General features: G+C 29.5%; 1 protein-coding gene across 1 annotated transcript in view; it reads right to left on the bottom strand.

Annotated features, from left to right (window-relative positions):
• Nucleotides 1–1523: 1523 nt before the first annotated feature.
• Nucleotides 1524–20505, bottom strand: part of LOC136979418 (chromobox protein homolog 1-like) — a 60416-nt gene continuing 41434 nt past the window's right edge. The window contains exons 3-7 of the mRNA XM_067275397.1: nt 19124–19265; nt 16523–16703; nt 9951–10048; nt 3968–4152; nt 1524–3440 (exon numbers count right to left, since the gene is read on the bottom strand). Of these exons, the coding sequence (XP_067131498.1) occupies nt 4005–4152; nt 9951–10048; nt 16523–16703; nt 19124–19265 (569 nt within the window). The 3' untranslated portion in view covers nt 1524–3440; nt 3968–4004. The remainder of the gene's footprint in view (nt 3441–3967; nt 4153–9950; nt 10049–16522; nt 16704–19123; nt 19266–20505) is intronic.

The raw sequence follows: 20505 nt of genomic DNA on the forward strand, positions 1-20505 counted from the left end.
ATCAATAGAAAAAAAAAATACAACTAGTTGCTTAAGTGGTCCACGAGGTCAGAAAGATTGACGACCGTTGGACTAATGATTAGATGCGGCCGCCGTATCAGACAGATCACCCGGACTAATTCTTAAAAACGGACGATCCGCAGGAGAGGTATACTGTCTTATATCTCGGCCGTTATAAAACGTTTTAACGGACTTCTGGCAATAGTGGACACTTTCCCTAATTAGTCCGTTAATCCGTGGACCTACTACATACGTCTTTATTTTTGTTATTCTATTTACATATGAAAGTGCATAAAATAAACGTAATCTCAGATTTTTCTGCTTTATCTAGTTGTTAATATTTTTATAACCAAAACGTATTTTGAGATTTCCATAAGAACGGGAGTATAGTGGGTAGGGAGGCTATGTTATTTTCTTTATTGTTATTAGGAATCAGTGCTTCTATCATCGAATTCAATTCAATGTGGTAAAAAATTTAAGTTTGTATGAACATAATGATCTGTTAAGATTCATTACAATATTCCGTACTTCAGTCTTCAAAGAAAATACCGTAGTTCAAACTCTGAAAAAAATATAATTTCACTGACACTGCCATTAACTTCAAATTTCATGCATAGCAACTTATGTAACTTTTTGTGTAGGGCTTCTAACGTTGAGAGATAACCAATTCATATATTTCTTTAAAATAGTAGTAAGAAATATCAATCAAGCAATAAAAATATACTAAAAATAAAACCCGTTAAACACGGTTTATTTAAATATTCCTGAATGATATAGTAATCAATATAGGTTACAGATTACTACAAGGCAATTGCGTGAAGCCATAAACTTATCAATAAATTTCTTCAAAGTTACTTTACATTTACTGATATGAACTGTATGCGATGAATGATAATTATTATAACGACAATAAAACAGTATTAAGATTATTATTTATTAACAACGAATTTCTACTTTGATGATAAAATATTGCTTATTTGTTTAAACGTTTTTAGCATTTTTTACTCTCGTCACATAATTATATACTTGAAGTAAATTTTGTAAATTTAACGAATGCCAAAAATGTTTACACAATATTCAAAATTGTATTAAAAATGGGAAATGTATTACCAATTAGTACGTGAAAATGTACCCAGATAAGGAAAACAACAAATAATCAAATTACTTTCTGACATTTTTATAAAATAAAATTATGAAATAATAATGTTTAGTTAAGATTTTGAATTTGAATATGATTTAACTCTTTATGGAATTAAATCCACACTCCTTTATAATATGCTAAATACTTTACTCATTTAAGAATGAATAAAGTTGGCTATTAAGCTTATGTATTATTATTACCATTCTGGATGCTATTTGTTAATTATCAAAATCAATTACTGGATTATTATATGAACATATTTCATAAATATTGTAAAAACAATGTTTCTTCTGATTTCTTAGTATAATAATAAACATATATAGAAATAAAAATTTATATCAAAACTTGTGAATACTTATATAACTTAGATTAATGAAACTGATTTAAGAATTGTGGATTTTTTTTTATTTCGACTTTTTTCATATTACTATGGAATTGTCCACAAACCATATTACATTACACATATTCATATACTGGTCTGATCTTTTGTTCGTATAACCATATTCAAACAATAAAACATAAGGACAAAGCCTTAATACAATGATATCCCAAAAGAAATTTCTCTGTAGAAAACTTCAAATGAAAACTTTACAACATATTAGTTTTCCACATTAAAATTTTTATTCTTATCTGGCCAATGGAAAAACTATTCTAATAATTTGTTGAAAAATGTAAATTTTGATAAATACATCAGTATGGAAATGTAAACATCACTATTCAAATTAAATATTTTTATAAAGTTTAATAGCGACATTTAAAAAAAATTTAATGAAGCATTTGTAAAATAGAAACAAGTTTTCAAGTTTTTCATGTAACCCAAGTTTTCACAATAACTCTTTAATATAGTAATGCTACATTGTATTTATCAAATTTACATTAATATATGATAAACCGAAAATTAGATGCTAATTATTCAGATAATGGTACTAAGTTATTGTAATTCAATATATTAGGAGAGGTTATAATTATAACTTTAAAAAAGTTTCATGATCTACTTTTGAAAAATTTGATTCTAAATTTTTAATATCAATCAGGCATATTCCATTTTATCAGAGATACTCATATTAATCTTTAATATAAACATCTTAAAATTGATATAAACTTGTATTTTAAAATTTCATCTCAAAACGATATTTTTAAGGGATTAAATATCTAAGTTAATGATAAGCATACATTTTTACTCAAATTACAGATGTGGGGGTAAAATTTTCTACCAATCATCATAAATTAGCATATCAAATTTTGGAGTCAAATCCACAAACTTAAAATCTAATACAGTTAAAAACATTCAGGTAATATGTTAATAAGTTCACATTATAAACATTGAAACATAGTAAAATATGCACAAGAGTTATTTTACAACATTATATATTTCAAAAATCAGTTAGAAAGAACAACTAGCTACAAAATAGTAATGCATAAACTATGTTTTCAGCTATCTAAATTTTTTTCGAATGCTGTGTATATTGTGAACTTATTTCATAAGCTAAGAATCCAGCAAGATTTCATTAACATCAATAAATATGTCCATAGTATGTTCATTTTCAGATTAAAACTTTTTCTGGTAACCTGTACAAAACAATGTCTGAAGAGAGAAAAGATTTATAATTAAAACTTTCAGACAATATTTATAAAAAAGAATATCTTTCTATACAGGCTACATTACAAAATATCTTCCTTTTATGACATTAAATTGAAAGAAAAAATATTCATACAAAATTAACTGATACTCTTCCTAACTGAAAAGAAGAAAAATTTATTTATTGATAATTTCTCAATGGAAAAAATACAGCTGAGTAATTTTTCCAACTACCTGTTTATATTTATATATTTTGAATGATGTTTAAAATGAAATTTCTAAGCAACAATACATCACATTTATTACAGAAAATTTAAAAATTTCAATGAAGATTTTATTTCGGGTATGAATTGACATGATCAACTCTTACAATGCCATATGAGGAAAACAATGTTCACTACTAAAAACTGACACACAATTTGAATTTGATTAAAGCATTGGAAAAAAAGCACATCAGTGTATATAACTTACATATTAAACTTTTAATAGCAGTAGAAAAGTATCATATTTTGTAATGGATGTAGAACAGACAGCAATAAACACTATTCAATTTCAGACTAACACTTGGGAAATATTTCAACAAATATGATTGTTTGAAACAGTTTTTATTGGTGATAATCCTCTTCTTGCTGGATATAAACTTATTACATACTGTATTGGTCAGAGCAGAAAAATAATTCCTAAAATGCAGAGATTTTCTCAGTTGTAGCTGTCTTCTCTCTGAAATAAAAACAATTTGGTCTATTCATGAATTAATGAAATTTAATAAGAGAAAACATGTCCAAACAAATATTACAATTTTTATTTTATTTTAAAACATCCCAATATTTGACATTTTTAAACTGTTACATCATATCACTATAAATGTAGATATATGTATATATACATACAAATATTTTTGCCAATTACCAATATGAAAATTTTATTAACTCTTTCATCTACAAAATCATATGTTAAAACTTTAACTGGAAAGAGTAATCTCATATATATATATTTATAAACCAAAATATATCAAAAATTAATCTAATCAGTACACATCAAAGCATGAAGAAATTTCTACTCTTAGATGTGTTTTTTCCAAAATAATGATAATGATGATGACAACAATGACATAAGATGATCATTAAAATGGTTATGAAAAAAATCACTACTCAAATGTAAAACAGAAAAGTTTCCACAATGGATATTATATGCATTTATACAAAAAGAAAAAAATAATAATAAACCAAATAGAAACTTCTCATCACCTTAAACACATGAACTATCCATTTTATGTAAAAACCATTATGAATCTTTCTCAGTCTTCACTTCTTCTTCTTGGTTTGAACTGGTATGCCAAGTTAATCTTTCTTCATAGAATTTGATGACCACCTGGGGACACTTAACATTAGCTATACGTGATGGAACCAAATCAGCTTCATCACTTCCTTTCCTGAAAGATATATATTTTTTTTATTTAATAATAGTTTTAAAAAAGTTCTAATTAATATTACACATAGTGTCCAGTGTTCTTTCCAGTTTTGAAAATTCATTACTGAGCAAGTTTGCAAGATACATACATGAAACAAACATGAAAGAGAAACTAAAAAAAATTTATTTATACATAGAAAGAAACTACTCAAGTTCAGTTTGAACACGAGTAGCTTGAATGACACCATATTGATATTCCAACCTCTCATCACACATTGCATAACCTCAACTGAAGCATAACAAAAGAATTGCATAACACATTGCATAACAAAAGAAGACATACCTCAACATCTGCCCCAATGTTGGACTCAGCATAGAGCCCCTTTGGTGTGGCCTCTCAGATACCCAGATGTGACACCCCCTGGATCCATTCTATTGAGATTTGTTAAAGACAGTGTCTGTCCCCCCACTGCTGACAATTCAAGAGAAAAAGCAATGAATAAATGATTCTCGTGCAAAAGTTGATCCTGACATGCTACACAATGTGTGGAAAGACGTTGAATATTGGTATGTGGGTCATTTGAGCTACTCATGGTGCTCATATTGAACTTGACTAATTTCTTTCTGTATATAAATAAACTTTTTGAGTTGCACTTTCAGCTCACATTTCTTTCATGTGCACCATGCAGACTCTGCATAATAAACTTTCTAAACCACAAAGAACATTTAAACCACCTTGTATTTTAATTTAACTTAAATCATTATATATTTAATTCAAAGTATTCATTTCAAACATAAAAGATGCTATAAAACTATATAAACATGGAACTAGCTGAAGAATAAAACTTGTATAAATGAGAATAATTTGTCCCTATGCTAGATGCATACATTTAATATTTTCTACTGTTAATTCAATTTTCAGAATAACCAAGATGTAAAATATTTTTTAATTTAACAAACTTAAAAACAATAGAGAACTGTGATTATTTGTTCATACAGTGGAACCCCATTTATTAAATCTCCAGTTTATCTGGAATAAGATAGACAGATCTACAGAAAACCTATATACACAAAAAAATCTAAGAATGAATTTGTTAATTGTACATTCTTGCCTGAGTATAATGTTGCAGTTGTAAGAATACCATTTTCCCTTGGCTCAATACCAATTTTGAATGCATGTGACTCTATAACCAAGAAACTGGTAACAAAAATAAATACAGTACAATATATCACAATTACTTCAGTTCAAATTAGTCCTTTGGTTTCTGTACAGAGTGCTAAGTCTAATTATTGAAAAAAGTCATAAAGAGAAGTTCTAGCCCACACAAATGGTCAGGAAAGTTATGTACGAGTACTGTACCATCTGATACAGAACAACGAACTAATACTGTATGTAGATAAATGTGAAAATGGTTATATGGTAGTCAAAAAACAAAAAACTTATACAAAAAACTTAAACTAACACCTTAATGTTCGCTGAGAGATTTATTAATTTAACTAATGTTTTCGGCTTACTCAATAAGCCATCTTCAGGTTTTAACTTTCGAAAAAGAAACAATATCGTTCCATTAATAGAATACAATTGTTTGAAAAAATTCAAATCATTAGTAACGGACAAAAAATAAAAACAAAGAGGATGAACATGGTAATATAAATAAATAAATATACAAAAATAAATAAAAACAAAAAAGGAAGAAAATGGTAATATAAATAAATAAATATACAAAAATAAATAAAAACAAAAAAAGAAGAACATAGTAATATAAATAAATATACAATAAAATCGTAAAAGATACAACAAATGTAAGATAAAAAAACGTTTTACCAGTGCCCATATATAATACTATCTATCCTAACCAGAAATACTTCACCATTAAAATATACTAGAGCTCACGTGCCTCTTATAAATTCTTAACGGCATATTTCCAAGCCGAAGGAAGACCTTCTGCGTCCCTTGCGTTAATACATTTATCTTTTATCTTGCTTCTGTAAATTTCTATCTTTTCAGCCGTTCTTGCCAAAGTTGGGGAGTGTACCTGCTTTATGATTTTCGCCTCATTCCAATGTACCAAGGATCCCTCCGTCTGCCCCATCTGGGCTAGTACTGTTGTGTTGAAACCTTTTCTAATATCATATTTATGTTCCTTCATCCTTATTCCTAGGTTTCTAGTAGTAACCCCTACATAATCTTTATTAATACCTAATAGCTGGTTCTCGTAGGGAATCTTATACACACCCACCTTATCTTCTTTTTTAACTAACCCTTTATCGTTTCTAAGTATTTTATACAAATTCGGAGCTCTTTTTAAGATCACCCTTGTATCCTTAGTGCTTGCTATTTCTTTCATAATCCCTCCCAGATACTTATTGTATGTAAATTTCGTGTATCTGTAAGGCCCGTGCCTAGTGTCTTTATCATTACTGGCCTCAAATTTTCTAATAATTCCCTCAATGACTTTCCTCCTATAACCTAATGTTCCTGCTATCTGTATAATTCTTTCTATCTCTGTATCCCGGTCTATCACATTCTCACAGTATATAAAGGCCCTTCTAACCAATGCTCTAAATGCCGCTAACTTATATTTATAAGGGTCATTAGAGCTTGCAGGGATATATAGTGGGCTATGCGTTGGTTTAATGAATACGCCAGTGGATATATGCCTTTGCTAAATATAACATTAATGTCTAAGAAATGTACTATCCTGGAGCTTTTCTGTTCTAGCTTCACGTTAAGGCCCTCTTCGTTCTCGTTAATTCTATCTACAAAGTTAGCAATTACTCGATTGTTCTTCCATATTATAAAAACGTCGTCTACATATCTCTTGTAGAATACTATATCCCTTTCGAAGCCTCACAAAACCTTTTCTTCTACTTTACTAACCACAAGCTCGCAGAGGAGCCCCGAAATTGGGCTTTCCATCGGTACTCCCCTTTTTTGCTTATATACTTGGTCTTCGTACGCGAAGAAGGATTCACAACATACTAGGTTAGCCATTTCTATAACCTCATTTCTGTGTTGTGTTAACGTTGGGTTATCTCTGAACAAGAACTCCATAAGTGCTTCTACACAGGACTCAATCTTAATATAAGATTGAGAAGATTATTTTATATCAGAAACACTTGCTGATGAAAGAACAGAAGATAGAGATTCATTGCATGTATAATATATTTTAGTAAAAGCCCAGAATTTTTAGTACTCTTGTTATATTGCTCTTTTTCTTTGTCTCCCGACAAGCGCAATATAACAAGGGGCTCCTGCACTTTTTAAGATATTAAGAGAAAATTATAGAATGCAATAATTAAACAATTACTTTAAAATTCCTAAATAGGAATCATTTTCATCTCAAATAACTATAAACGAAAAGTAATTAAGAAAGTGTTTAATAAATGCATAGTTATTATTAAAATATATTCAGATTACAACAAACTTTTAAATCAAACTATGCAGTAAGTACTCAAAATAATCAATTAAATCTTTGAAGCAACAGATAAATAATTGTAGCTCTGGTTTGCTGGAGTGCAGATGCAGTCAGACTTATATAATTGCCAGAACACAGATCCCATCATAGATAAAACACTAATTATGATTGCCTGTGTGACATTTTTTTTAATGCTAATTTCTATATTATATTATATATAATGATTGCTGAAACTTGAAGTACCATAATGTTTTAACAAATAGTCTGCTTTCTAGTATATAATAAATAATGCTTTCATTTATTGATTTCAATAAAGATTATCTCTTGTTCTTTCTGTAATAACAGGCAGTTTTATTAACTATAATAATCTCAGAATTGAGGATACTTTTCACTTACTAAATACAGGTACTCCTCACTTTACGACCTATCTGCTTAACGACCACTCGCACTTATGACCAATCGAGTTTTGACCTACAATTCGGGGAATCCTCTTTCTCAGCTTGAGTGTTTGTCAGTGGCAAATGGTAACATGCGCACTAAGCGTACTATAATAGGCTTGCACGTAATATAATAGTCTTATAGTACTATAATATGCTAATAGCGTATTATAATAGTCTTTTTATGAATAAATTTGAAGTTTGTTGTATAAGTTTACAACGATCCTATATTCCTGACACAAGCTCCTCGCTTATCGACCAATTCGCTTAACAACGTAGTCGTCGGAACGGAACTCGGTCGTAAAGTGAGGAGTACCTGTAGTTATCTGTACAGATTAAAATAATCATTAGAAAATGAGATAGACAAAGATTTAAGTGTGTTTTTGCAAGCAAAGTATTTACACTTCTTTCTTAAAACTAAAACACAAATAAAAGATCTATTATCTTTTAACGCAGTGAATATCTGAAATCTATTATCAAACAGTAGTGATTGATGCAGTGGGTCATTTTTAACATATTATTTTTTTTGGGAGAAATTTTTTATGCTAACTATAAGAAATTTTACTACCACAAACAGCAAAAAGTAACATATGTACGTAAATTTTTTCATATGCATATGATAATAGCTGGATTTTTAGTAAATTATAAACTTTGTTAACTGAAAGATAATTCTATTTTTGGACAGTTTTTAGGTCTGTGCATTTTTAATGCAAATACAAACAGATTAATGCTTATTATGTACAGATTAACAAGAATAAACTAGTGTTTGCAAGTTATTCATTCTACATATAAATAAGTAGATATGATTATCAATATCAATTCTATACTGATATACCAGCACATCAGAATGTTCTGAATCATCTCAAATCAAAGCTCTGATTTCTCTCTCTCTTTTTTATCTTTTTGATAGCCCCTATTGAAAAAGAGCAAGAGATTGAAACATCAATTTGAGAAACAAATTAATATAGATAAATCAGAAACATTCTGATATGCCTTCAGTGCAGTTATCATCTTCAGAAAAGGAAAAGATTAGACATTGGTTTGTAAAATGAACTGATTCCGATATGCCAATACAGGTATCTCTTGTACAACATGGTTAGAGAAATGGAGACATTCCCATACAAAATGTCATAACAGAGTCATTTGATAATTTTATTATTCAAGCAAGCAACACATGCACATTGTCTCATTTGAAAGTTTCAACATTCTAAAGTCCATGGGTAATGTTGTTTCATGCCTTATGCCTGGTTTTCTTTAATGAGAACTGATTGTACAATATTTTTTTTGCCTTGTCCCAGCTTCCTATTTTACCTTTCTTATAAACCAGGTGCTATCATTGTCACTGGTGTTAGTGCTCTAAATGAAATCAAAGAACTGTTACTGTAGTTTGTTATCAAATATTTTATTAAAAGTTACTGCATAAAAAAAATGAAATTTTTAAAGATTCCTCAAGTAAATGCAAGTAAAGAAAAATATCAAATTTTATGAAAAATGTAGGAAAAAAAAATCAAGATGTTGCTAATACAGATTAAGGGAAACAGAAAAGCTCAAATAATATTTTTTGCCAAAAATAAAATATCCTCATTTACTGATGTTTAGTAGTAAAGTAAAAAAAAATTAATATTTAACACGCAATACTTTTGATTGTAATTAATTATTGATTGTTCTAATAAACATATTTCTCTTAATTATGAAAAAAGAATAGTATACCTTTGCTAAGTTTTGGAACCCAACCTACTGTTTTGTATAGCATAGATTCAGATAACATGGCACTTTTTCAGAATCTAATTACTGTCTTATATGGGGGATATCTGTATATTGATATCCACTGATATTGATTATACCTTTATAAATAAGTTTTCTCTAATACAGAGTTGATTTCAGTTTTATTCTGATCAGTGAACAAAGCTTAAATATATATAAATTAATAAACTAGATTCAGAATTTATATAAATAATATATACCATTTAATAAGGAACATTAATTCACCACTAGAATCTGTTGCACCAATTATTCTTTCAGGATCTAAACCACGATCAAAACCACGTGGTCTATTGTCCTCCTATAAAACAGCAAACAAATTATTTTTAATAAATATTTCATATATAATATTTTAATGCATGTGATATTATAATTACTAGATAATATATAATAATAATAATAATAATACAATACTATTACTAATAATAACTCCCGTGGTCACCACCTGGTTGTGGTGGGAAAGCCCAATAATTTTACTGAACCATAGAGCAATGCAGGCTGGAGCACAAGCTCCTGGTAGAGACACCCATGCCAATAAGGTCTATGGGGAGAAATGAAGCTAAGAGTGACCACACCCACATTCTGTGGTGATATTTATCATGGTAGTAACCAGATCTAAATATGACACTGGCTCAGATGTCGCCCAGGTTAACAAGGTTCGCATTCGTGGGTTAGGCAGAAGCTCACGTTCAAAAAATGGGTCACAGTCTCCCTTGGTTACCAATGGTGAAAGCAGCACCGGCCCAAGCATGGCTACTGCAATGCCCTCAACAGATGTGAGGAACCAACCTAGCCTTGGTGTTTCTGTGGCAATGCATCCACAGACCACAAAGGCTGGAAAACCAGGCCAACGAATGAAATGGACAGTAGAAATGAACGAGTTTATCATCCGTACTTACTACACCATCACAAAACTCGAAACAAACACGACAGCATACAGACAACAACTACACCATAGATTCACACAACAATATCCTCACCTCACTGTCACCGAACAAAGGTTGTTGATCAAAAAAGAACAATTATACACAACAACCTTATTCCACAAACAACACTTGAACTTATCAAACAACAGGTTGCTGATCAAATACATCAACAGACAGAAACATTTAACATTAATGAAGATCATGTAACCTGTCAGGATAATCCAGCAACAAGCATTGATAATAACACACATACAACAATTACCACTAATGATACTACAGACACTTCCTCATCCATCACTGATAACATAGACATGGATTTAGTTAATATGCTCTCACTTATATTTCAGGAAACACTCACTAAATATACAGGCACAGATCCCACACAATGACCACGAATACCAAAAATCAACACGTCAAAGGAAAGTAGGAAAAACACTAAATTATGTAAACACTCACTTACTACCACACTACATTCATTCAATTTCTACACTCTCAGACATTCATACATTAGTTTATGCTAGGGCAGTCACAGTAGTGACATACTATGGACTGAAAACACAATTGCAGACAGCAAAGAGTTTGGCCTAGACAAATGCAAAACACTTTACATAGAAAAAGGAATTCCGAAGGAAGAAGATTTTGCACTTGGAAATGGGGACATTATTGAATCCACGGAAGAGGGCGAGTTCTACAAGTATTTAGAATTCCAACAGGCCAAACTAACAAAACATGCACATATAAAGCAAAGATTAATTAAAGAATACCAAAGTAGGTTAAATGCTATTCTCAGAACACAGTTAAATGCAAAACACACAGTTAAAGCAATAAACATGTATGTCATCCTAGTACCATATATTCTTTTGGAGTTATACATTGGACTCACATAGATCTTGAGCAACTCCAAAGGAAAACAAGAACAACACTTACTAAGCATAAACAATACCATCCTAAATCTGCCACAGAAAGATTAACCCTTCCACGTAAAGATGGCAAACGTGGCCTGATTGACATAGTTAACCTTACTACAAACAAATACAGTCACTGCGAGAGTTTTTCTACAAAAAACAAGAAACATCACAATTACATAAAGCAGTAACTCTAGCAGACTCAAATAACACACCATTAAACTTACACTCACATCATATGGACACAACACAACATATAAAAAGCATAGACACCATTAAGCAATCGTGGGCTCGAAAGGCACTCCATGGCAGGCATCCTTACAACCTGACCCAGGATTTTGTTGACAAAACTGCATCAAACAGCTAGTTAGCTCAGGGATGCCTCTTTGGGGAGACAGAAGGATTCATGATTGCCATACAGGATCAGGTCATAAATACTAAAAACTACAGAAAACACATACTCAAAGATACAACACTCACAAATGACACATGCAGAAAATGTCACATCATGCCAGAAACTATACAACACATCACTTCTGGTTGCAAGCTCTTGGCACAGACATTATTTACACAGACACAATCAAGTAGCAAATATAATACACCAAAAGTTTGCAAAGAAACACAAATTATTAGACATCCACGAACCATACTACAAGTATATTCCATAAACAGTACTGGAAAACAACACACACAAAATGTATCAATACTACGACAGAGCCATAATCACAGATAAAACAATTTACCACAAAAGACTAGACATCACACTCATCGACAAACACAATAAAATCACATACATTATAGACATATCCATTCCAAACACTCACAATGCACAAAATACATTTACTGGAAAAATTAGCAAGTACACAGAACTCACCCAGGTAATAAGGCATCTGTGGAGGATGAATAGGGTACTTATTGTACCTGTTGTTCTCTCCTGTACAGGCATGATACCACACACACTACACAAAAGCCTGGGAACATTACAATTGAATAGAAATACAAAAATCACACTACAGAAGGCCACAATATTGAATATGTACCATATTGTTAGGAAATTCCTGAATACAAACACTGACCACACTTATTTAATTTTAGTTTTGTTTTAGTTGCTATGCCTTGACTCTGGTCCAGCATAGTACACAGCCACCGGTGTCAACCGAGTATAACCCACTAAACCCAACATAATAATAATAAAATGCTTTCATGATCCAACTTTACAGTTACAATAAATTTGAAATGCTTCAATCATCAGGAAAAGAAAAACTTGTTATATTTTACCATAATTAATAAATGTTGTTACATTATGTAATTAAAACATTAGATATACTTCTCATAATTATGATAATCATTTCTCTAATTTTCTCAATTTCATCAGTAAGTCAAGTGTACTCTTTCTAATTAAAATCAATTTTGTTTGTTTTCCACTAAATATTCTAAAAAGCCACTTCTAAATCTTTTAATACCAGTAGTTTATTATGCTAATGATAATACAAAAAATCCCCAAAACAAAATTCTAGCATGCTCAAAACACCAGAAATCATCTACATCACCAGGAGTGCATATACTTTTTGTTTCAGATGGATCGATCTGCAAGATCAGATCAGTCTTTGTCACGTGATACAGATTGCTTCTGTCATGTGTTTTAGTTGGCAGAAAGTATACAAGTAGAATTGAATCGTATTTACTCTGTGAATGAAATTGCTCACAAAACGGCAAAATGGGAAAGTGCTTGCATTCTCACCATGCATTCTTGCCATATAATCTCTCAAAATTGGCTCTTAATACTTATTTTTTCATCTCGGTTTATTGGCTATTTTAATAATGATGTTTTACTTACTATTTATAAGTTTTAAATACTTTTCACTTTGACAGTTAAACATGCCCTCAAATATAAGCTTGACCAAAGAGGCCATCATCTTTAATCTTTTTTATCCATCTTTCACTTGCATTAGTTTGATCACAATCCAGTTGATCCTAGATAGTGTTTGTATATGTAGATAGTGACCAGATTGCTATAGTTCATTTGTGTACATGATTTGAATGATCGGAGTAATCTTAGATCAGTTTGATTATAAAAGTATATGCATCCCAGGATTCCTTTTAGCTTTACCTTAAAGTTTATAAAACCTCATGAGGCAACCTCCATGCATTGGATAAGTCCTTAGCATCTCTAATCTTTCCAGTATGAATGACTTATAGATTTCCATTTTTTCCAAAACTCATATTTTGGAACATCAAGGACTGGATGGACTGTGGATAATTTTAAAAATTGTACAATTTTTTTTTATCAAGTGATAGACTAACTTAAATGTTTTATAAACTGATAACTGACTTTCTATGTAATGTATTTTAATGTCATGTTATGTTTCAATTTTTTTGTAATTTGTTGGTAGCACATATTTTGAACATTTGAATGTGTTCCTCTTTAGAATTTGTGTGTTTTGTCTGTTTGGACATTACATTTAAAATCTTTGTAATTCTATATTCTCTGTTTTTTTTTTGGAATTTAATGTGTGATGTTTCATGTAAGGGCTACCTGATGATGGATATAAAAAAAATAATAAATAAAAAAATCCCAAACCATCGGTGAAAAAAGGCTTTGAAGTAATTTTTCAGAAATTCCAAAAATCCAGAAAGAACTAAAAGTTTTAGAATACATGATTAAATGTTTTAGCAAAAATTAAATTTTTTTTTTAAATATATGTTTTTCTGTAGGCATCTTCTTTCTTGTTTTGTATATATAACCCTACTAATATAAATTTTTCAATAATCCATATAATTAATTTAGATTAGTAAGGTAACACTGTAACATGAAGCAAATTATAAATTAAATTCATACATAGAATTAAACACTAAGAAAAACAGATGAAAATCTAATATTACATTTAAGTGTTAATATGAGAAACATTTGGACAAATTAAAACTAAAAACATAAAATTTGTGGGTTTTCAACTTTATTTTATATCATCATTAAGCTTATTTCTGTTTTCAATATGTTACATAACTTTTAACATTTCATAAACTATTCCATTTTAAATTTTACAACTTTCATTTACTGAGATTTTGATTGTTTCATACACTGTATTTAAAATATTGTTAATTTTAAAAATTAATATATTTTTTGTGAAAATTCAGAAAATAAATTACTGAAGTATAACAACAATCCTAATATATAGGGAACACATGGTAACAATATTAACCTATGATACTAACTGCTAATTATAACATAAAACAGTTGTTATAAATTTAAAGTACTAATATGAGAATTTTTTTATCTAGACAAGTAATTACGCCATTATATAATTTCAAAAATCATGTTGCATTTTTTATTTTAATATTTATCATATTTGTACTTTTATTAACAGTATCTTCATTATCTTGAAATCTTTATTATTTATAAACATGTATTTTCAAGAAAATTAAACAAAATCTTTTTCAATTTTATAATTAGGCACATTTAGACAGGTTAAAAAAAAAAAGTGATCAGAAATCATCATTTAAGATTAATTCTTCCTTAGGATGCAACTATGCAGATGTGAGTAAGAAATGTCATCACCTCTTCTCATCGCATATTCTCACTTGCGTCTGCATAGTCACACCCTTACTCAAAATAAGAGAGCAATCTTATAAACAAACTATTTGTACAAAACAAAACTTTGAGAACAACATTTCTCATAATTGTAGAAACTGTTATTGTAGGAAATTGCAATTACAATTAACTCAATCTTTAAGGATTATCTATAAGCATTCATCTATTATAAGACAGAAGGATTTATGCTATCAATTCAAAATTAAGATTCAATTTTTATAAGGACTCTACTTATAGAGAGCAAAATACAATATATCAGTACTGGGATAAATTGGGGTTGTTTAATGTTCTGTCAATTAAAGTTAACAGAACATTAAACAACCTATTTCATTGATCAAGCTAAGTTTCAAGTCAATATGATTAACTTGCAGTAATTCTTCAAGTTAATATATATATAAATACAGCTTTATTCATTGAAATCAAGAAAAAGTAATGAATAAACAAACTGATTAAACTTATTACCCTATTAATACATAATATATATTTACTAGCTAACCCGGCCACGCGTTGTTGTGGCCCAAAATGTATCTATTATAAATGTATAACACTTCCTCCGTGGGGGGAATTTCAAAAAATCCCTTCTTAGTGTACATTCTCTTGACGTACCTATTAAAACGCAATTAAAAACTGCATGCAAAATAGTATAAATAGAAGCCGAGTTCTTCACAGTAAGCCTTAATGCTGTCCCTTTCCCCGCTGGGAAATACCGAAAAATCCCTTTTTAGTGTATATTCTGTTGATGTAACCTATTAAAATGCAATTAAAAACACAAAAAATCGCATGCAAAATAGTATAAATAGAAGCAGAGTTCTTCACAGAAAGCCTTGACCCTGTCCCTCTCCCCCCAGTGGGGGGAATTTCGACATGTATATTATATAAAAACACGTGCGTATTCAAATGCAACGTTGTGTCAAAATTTCAAAGGAATCGGTAGGAACAAACAAACGTTATATTTTATTTATATAGATAGATAGAAAATGATCTGCTTTAGTCCATTCTCACAGAAAAAACATAATGCCTCACAGAAAAGCAAACTTAGGTCGTTGGAAGTTAGCGCCATCTGTTGGACATAAAAGCTTTAATCCATATATAAATATATTTTTGAAAGGGGGAAATGGTGGTCTTCACATATGCCAGAAACCTTCGCGGGAATGTATTAAACAACTTCCCAAAGTTTCATGGCAATTGGATAAATGGTGTAGTAATGCATGAAGGACAAACAGACATACATTCGTATTTATATATATAGATAATATGTCCTTTAATAAGTCTGTATAATGTACAAAATTTACCAATTTTAAAGCATGTTAAAATACACAAAACAAATCTCTCATATTAAAAAAAATATTTAATACCTCTGCAGTTTTCTTTCGTTTTTTCTGAACTAATCCTTCATTGCTTTCTGTACCATTTACTTTTCTTTTTTTCTCAGGCGTGTCTTTTTTTTCTTCTGCTTTTTTCTTACGCTTCTCTTCAAATTCTGTTATGAGATCTGGACAATCCAAATTTTCTTCTGGTTCCCATGTATTATCTGCACTGTAATTAAAATTTTACAGTACATTATATTTTATTCAAATAAATAATTTCCAAAACACACATTATATGATTATGAATTATTTCACAGCCACTATAATTCTAAATTTCTAATAATTCAATTAATATTATTGAATTGAGCCATTCACAAGCCAAATTGATTAACTCCATATTTCAAATTTTAAAAAATTTTAGTGTCAAAGCACTTGATATACTCGTAACATTTTATATTCATAATAAGTTTCCTTATTAGAAGGATCAATACCACTTAATGACAAAATTTTATTGACCATCAAAACACTTTGATTTATTTCAGAAGCCAATCTAATTAACTCCGTACGGTAACAAATCCATCAGCACACACTGGCATATTTATGTTATAGTATGTAATTAAGTAGATTGATGTCAGCACACAGAGCATTGCAATCGCTGTGTGCACTGACCAGTGCCTTGTAGAAAATGGTAAAATTATTTAATAGTATCTCATCACAAAAAATAAAAAAAAAAAAAAAAAATTAGTTAGTTACAGTCCAACTGCCACAGAAGTAAGTATACTTGTGGATTATTGAATGATTGTTTTAATTTTGGTGGCAATTATTTTCAGAAAAAAGAAAAGTTACACCATTATATCAAGATGGATAAAACTAAAAATAATTTTTTTCATCCCTTCTATTAAACATGATTCTTATAAAAATTTAAGAACAAATCAACACGATGAACCTTCAAATATAGCTGATGAAAAAGGCACCACTTATGCTGCTGAATAATCAATTTAAACAAAATAACAACAACAACCATTGTAATAGTAACAGAACAGTTATTATTCATTTTTGTGAATATCTTTAATAAAAAATGTACCATAATGAAGTTTATCTATAATAAAAAAACTATGTGAAGACTGAATTTGATGTCATTACGTTTTTCACTTGCCAAATTGATTAACTTTCTCAATCACACCAAAATCATAATAATAATAATGATTATAACATATCTATGCTATCTTATAAATTTTATATGTTGTTAAATAAAAGCCACATCCACAATAACACGTTCTACAATGTTTATTTGAATTTATATTTTAAAAGGAATTTTAAAAAATAATGTATATTATTTTGTAACTTTTCTCCACTTTTTGTTTTATGGAGTTAATCAATTTGGCAAGTGAACAGCACAATTATTAGTTACATTTTTGTCTGGTGCAAAACATCAATGGATAAAAGAATTGCAATCAGCAACTATAACAACAGACAGTCTTAGTCTTATGCTTTTTCAAATTATAAATGTTTCTATAAATAATCTACTAAACATTTCTTGCAACTTTTTAGAAACATTATTTTGTATACAATTACAAGCTGATCAATTTACAATAGAAGCAAATCAGTAGGAAAATCTCAGATATCAATGAATGTACAGTACTACCAATGTCTAATGTATTCTCTTGTAGAGTATAAACTTTTAGCAAAAATTTTGTTAAGTATATATTATTTGAAATATTTCACATGCATCATATGTTTTGAATGATTGCATTTACATTTACCAAAGGATTAGAAGGCCTCCCACCAATAGGTATAGCCTTGGAAAGAGAAATATGAAGAGTTATAAAAGTTAGAAGAATGAAGAAAAGAAAAAAATGACAGGAAAGGTTTTGGATGATTAGCAAATTAATCCCACTATGAAACTATACTAATAAGGCAAAATATGAAAAAAATAAATTTCTGTTTCCAATAACTTAGAAAGCGAGCCTTATTTTATTTATGGAAAAGTAATGCAAAAACAGAAATGAAAATTTGCTTCTGTAACACACTTCACAAAATTTAGTTAAAAATGTTTAACTTTTTAGTTGTCATATTCAAAAACAGGAGAGCAATAGCAAACAGAAAGTTAACAGTTGTGACATTGATATATCAACATGATAGTACAATGAAGCCACTTGAAAATCAATCACAATGAAACAAACACATTGCTATTAGTTTCCTGGCTGTTACATGTAACAGAGAAAAAGAAAGTATGGCGATTGGTCAGAAAATGACTCCAAGATTTTTACATTTTTGAACTCGGGAAACCTTGAAATGTTGAGAAATAAAAAAGAAATCTGGGATTTTTTCCTGTAAGTTAAGATGTTAGTTAAATTTTTTCTTGTATGTTAAGAGTAAATGAGAGATAGAGGGGGTGACAATTTTGTTTACCCACTTTGAAGCTTAACTTTTGTACTTTTTGTGAAAAATATCTGAAATTTTGCAGGGAGATTTTTGTATTAGGGAAATTGATGCTATTAAATTTTGGTGATTAAGGTCAAGGGGGTGGGGAGATAGAGGGTCACATCTTTGTTTCAGATATTATTATATATTAATTCAAAACATTAGAAAATTTTAATTTTGTTGTATAACTGTTTATTAAGAATAAAGACTTGGAGAGATACTTACTCTGAATAACCTTTCCATTTTAAGTAATATTCTACTTTTCCATGACGAATTCGCTTGTCAAGAATTTTTTCCACTGTATATTCTTCTGCTTCACCTTCATCAGGTGGTGAATCTTTTTGCATTTTCTTTTTTCCCATTTTTTCTGAAACATTATTAAAAACACAAAATTTTCAAAATTTGAATAATGAAAAAATATTTTATATTACGTAGAAAATTGTGGTATTTACATATATAAACATCTCAAAGTCTGAAGATTATATTAAAGTCAAATGATTACAGGATTAAAGTAGGCTACATTACCATTACTAGTAATTATTAAATCTTGAGTGATTTTTGGCACTAGAGGTAAGCATTACATGCCATATCTTATTAAATTTAATAATTATAATTAAATTAATATTCATTAAATAATTTAGATCAGGGGTGAGCAACCTTTTTAATCAACGGGCAAATTTAAATTTTAAAATTTTTTGGCGAGCCGCACATAAAGTAACACTTATTAATAATTTAGAAAACTTTATTTATAATAAATATTAGAAGAAAAATATAAAATTTAAAAAAAGTAAAGATTTCATATACAAATTTTAATGCAAAATAAAAACAAACAAGAAAAGAACAGAAAAACGAATTTACTTGAAATTTTTAATGAGAAATTTGGCACTGTTTTTTCGATACAAGCTGATCAATATCAGCCGGAATTGATGAGGTAGCTACACGTACGCAGCTTTCTAATCGTGCATCACTCAGTCTTGATCGGTGGTCATTTTTGATTAATTTCATGGTTGAAAATAATTGTTCGCAAACATACGTACTTCCGAACAGAGACATCATTTGCTTTGCATTTTTCGTCAAAAGCAGAAATTTCTCAGGGATCACGTAAGATTTATAAAAATTTTCGATGTTTACTGAGAAAAATACATTTTTTAAATCAGTATTATTCTGCATGTCAATCACTTCCATTTGAAAGTCTTCGGGAACTGTATCCACATCGATATTAAATGGCGAAAAAAACATTTTCGTGGAAACCGCTGTCTTCTCAGCTTTGAACATTTGAAATTGTAACTGAAATTCGTTGATTAAAATGTCTATATATTGTGCGTATTTTTGAGAAGTAGTAACGTTTTCTTTTTCTAAATGTGGAAAGTGAGACACATTATTCTGCAAAAGATGCTGTATCCACAATTTTAATTTGTGCTCAAAGCCCTGAATTTTATCATACAAATTGTGAATAAACTGTCCTTTGCCTTAAAGTTCCACATTAAGATCATTGAGATGCTGAGTCATGTCGATAAGAAACCCAAAATCGCACATCCATTTTTTATTACCAAAATGAGGAAAGTCATATTCCTTCATATCCAAGAACAATTATATTTCACTTTTTA

This window comes from Centruroides vittatus, unplaced genomic scaffold, assembly GCF_030686945.1.
Source record: "Centruroides vittatus isolate TY-2023 unplaced genomic scaffold, ASM3068694v2 contig_1154, whole genome shotgun sequence".
NCBI classification, from domain to species: domain Eukaryota; kingdom Metazoa; phylum Arthropoda; class Arachnida; order Scorpiones; family Buthidae; genus Centruroides; species Centruroides vittatus.